General features: G+C 30.3%; 1 protein-coding gene across 1 annotated transcript in view; it reads left to right on the top strand.

The window, feature by feature from the left end:
- The window catches only part of LOC106469289 (transcription initiation factor TFIID subunit 5-like), a 66,484-nt gene that overhangs the window by 39,292 nt on the left and 25,420 nt on the right, over window positions 1–1,772 (top strand). The window contains exon 14 of the mRNA XM_013929775.2: window positions 1,437–1,548. Within this exon, the coding sequence (XP_013785229.1) occupies window positions 1,437–1,548 (112 nt within the window). The remainder of the gene's footprint in view (window positions 1–1,436; window positions 1,549–1,772) is intronic.

A 1,772-nucleotide genomic window follows, 5' to 3' on the forward strand; every position in this document is an offset into this window, starting at 1 on the left:
GTATTGAAGTAAGTGTATATAGGGGAGCATTTCCAAAAATGGAAAAAGGTGAGTGGGGGTCACTGTGTTCGATTCAGTACATAAGATATATCTCAGCAAATAGAAAAGATAAAAGGTTCTTATTTTATATTCTAGCTTGTCAATATTGGTAGTTTGAGTTCCTGATTCATACAAAACTATAGACTTTGTATTTTGACATCACATCCATCTAATTTGAAACAGTGCTGCATTCAACATACCATGTGACATACAAAAATTGATGTTTAGCTATGTTTTTTAATATATACTTTTAAGACATTAACTAATGTATAATACTAAAATTTGAATTATAAGCTACAGTTTGATACTAAACTTATTGACTTAATTTCATAAAATAGTAGTTAAATAAAATTTTGAATGCAAGTCAACAAACTCTATGATATGGCCTTTGACACGTGATCCATTGCATTAGGGTTAAAAGGATTTGATATGCAGATATCTATATTTCGTAGAACAAGAATATTGGTAAAGAATGAAATTATATCCAAGCTAGCCATACAATAGTTTAAAAATGAAAGTATGGAATATATTTCCTAGGCAAATTCAAGAAAATTATTAATATTGAATTAATTAGATATGAGAGGTGTGAATGCTGGGACAATACAATTGACTAGTTTGAACCAATGAGAGAATATGTTATAGATGAGGTGTTAAGTTTATAAACCTTAAGAAGGCTGTAGAGAATCCCAGGTTTTGAGTTGCATGGGTAGAGGTGTTCAAGATCGATATCTCGGAAGAAACGTTTTTACTTGGATTTCTTAGGATATGTCATTTTTTGTTTTGTTTTTTTCCTGATGGACACACTTTAAAACTAAATTTAGAAACTTTGCCTCTTTCATCTTTTTATAGCTATAATACATTTAAAACTTCCTTTACTCTATTTCACACCAAATTAAATGTCCTAAAATGTCTATAAACACCCTAATATTGTTATCATTCAACCCCCCAAAAAAAGTAATAGAATTGTCATGTTAGACTAAACTAACACCTCAGCAAATGAAAACAATCTTTAATGATTCTTTCCTTTTCATTCTCCTTAACACTGACTGCTTTTCTCTTACCATTCAACATGTGCAATTTATTGTTTTAAAGTTATTGTACTGATGATGGGATTAGCAAATTTCAAAATGTCCAATGGTAATGAAAGTGTTGTTTAAAAAAAAACAAGTATATTGAATGTTTTTCACTATATAGTTAAAAAAACCTAATTTGAAATAATTATAATTTAAATTACAAATTGAAGTTATCATATATACTTACATTAACGGTATCAGTGAACTGAAAAAAATATCTAAATGTATGCATACTTGTTTGAAAAAATATTAGTTTTTTTCTCTCATTAAAGACTAAAGAAAGACGATAAAAATAAAGATTAATATCTGTCTTTCTCTGAACAGCCCCCATGGTTATTATTTTGCATCCTGCGGTCATGACAGAACAGCAAGGTTGTGGGCGACTGACTCTCATCAGCCTTTAAGGGTTTTTGCTGGACATGTTTGTGATGTTGATGTAAGTTATTGCATGGAAATATTAATATGATGTTTTCAGCTAGTACACAAGAAATAGAACGTTTGTTTTGAATAGTGTGTAGGTAGGCAACTGCCCAGGGACCCGGGCGAATGAAACCTGGTTATTCCGTAAAGCTCACAAAGCACCTTTAGGCTATATCTTCATTTAATGATAAAAACCATCGTTTTTGGCTTTTCTTTGCATATAGACACTTGATACATTAA

The sequence above is a fragment of the Limulus polyphemus genome, unplaced genomic scaffold (assembly GCF_000517525.1).
Source record: "Limulus polyphemus unplaced genomic scaffold, Limulus_polyphemus-2.1.2 Scaffold3399, whole genome shotgun sequence".
Classification (NCBI taxonomy): Eukaryota; Metazoa; Arthropoda; class Merostomata; order Xiphosura; family Limulidae; genus Limulus; species Limulus polyphemus.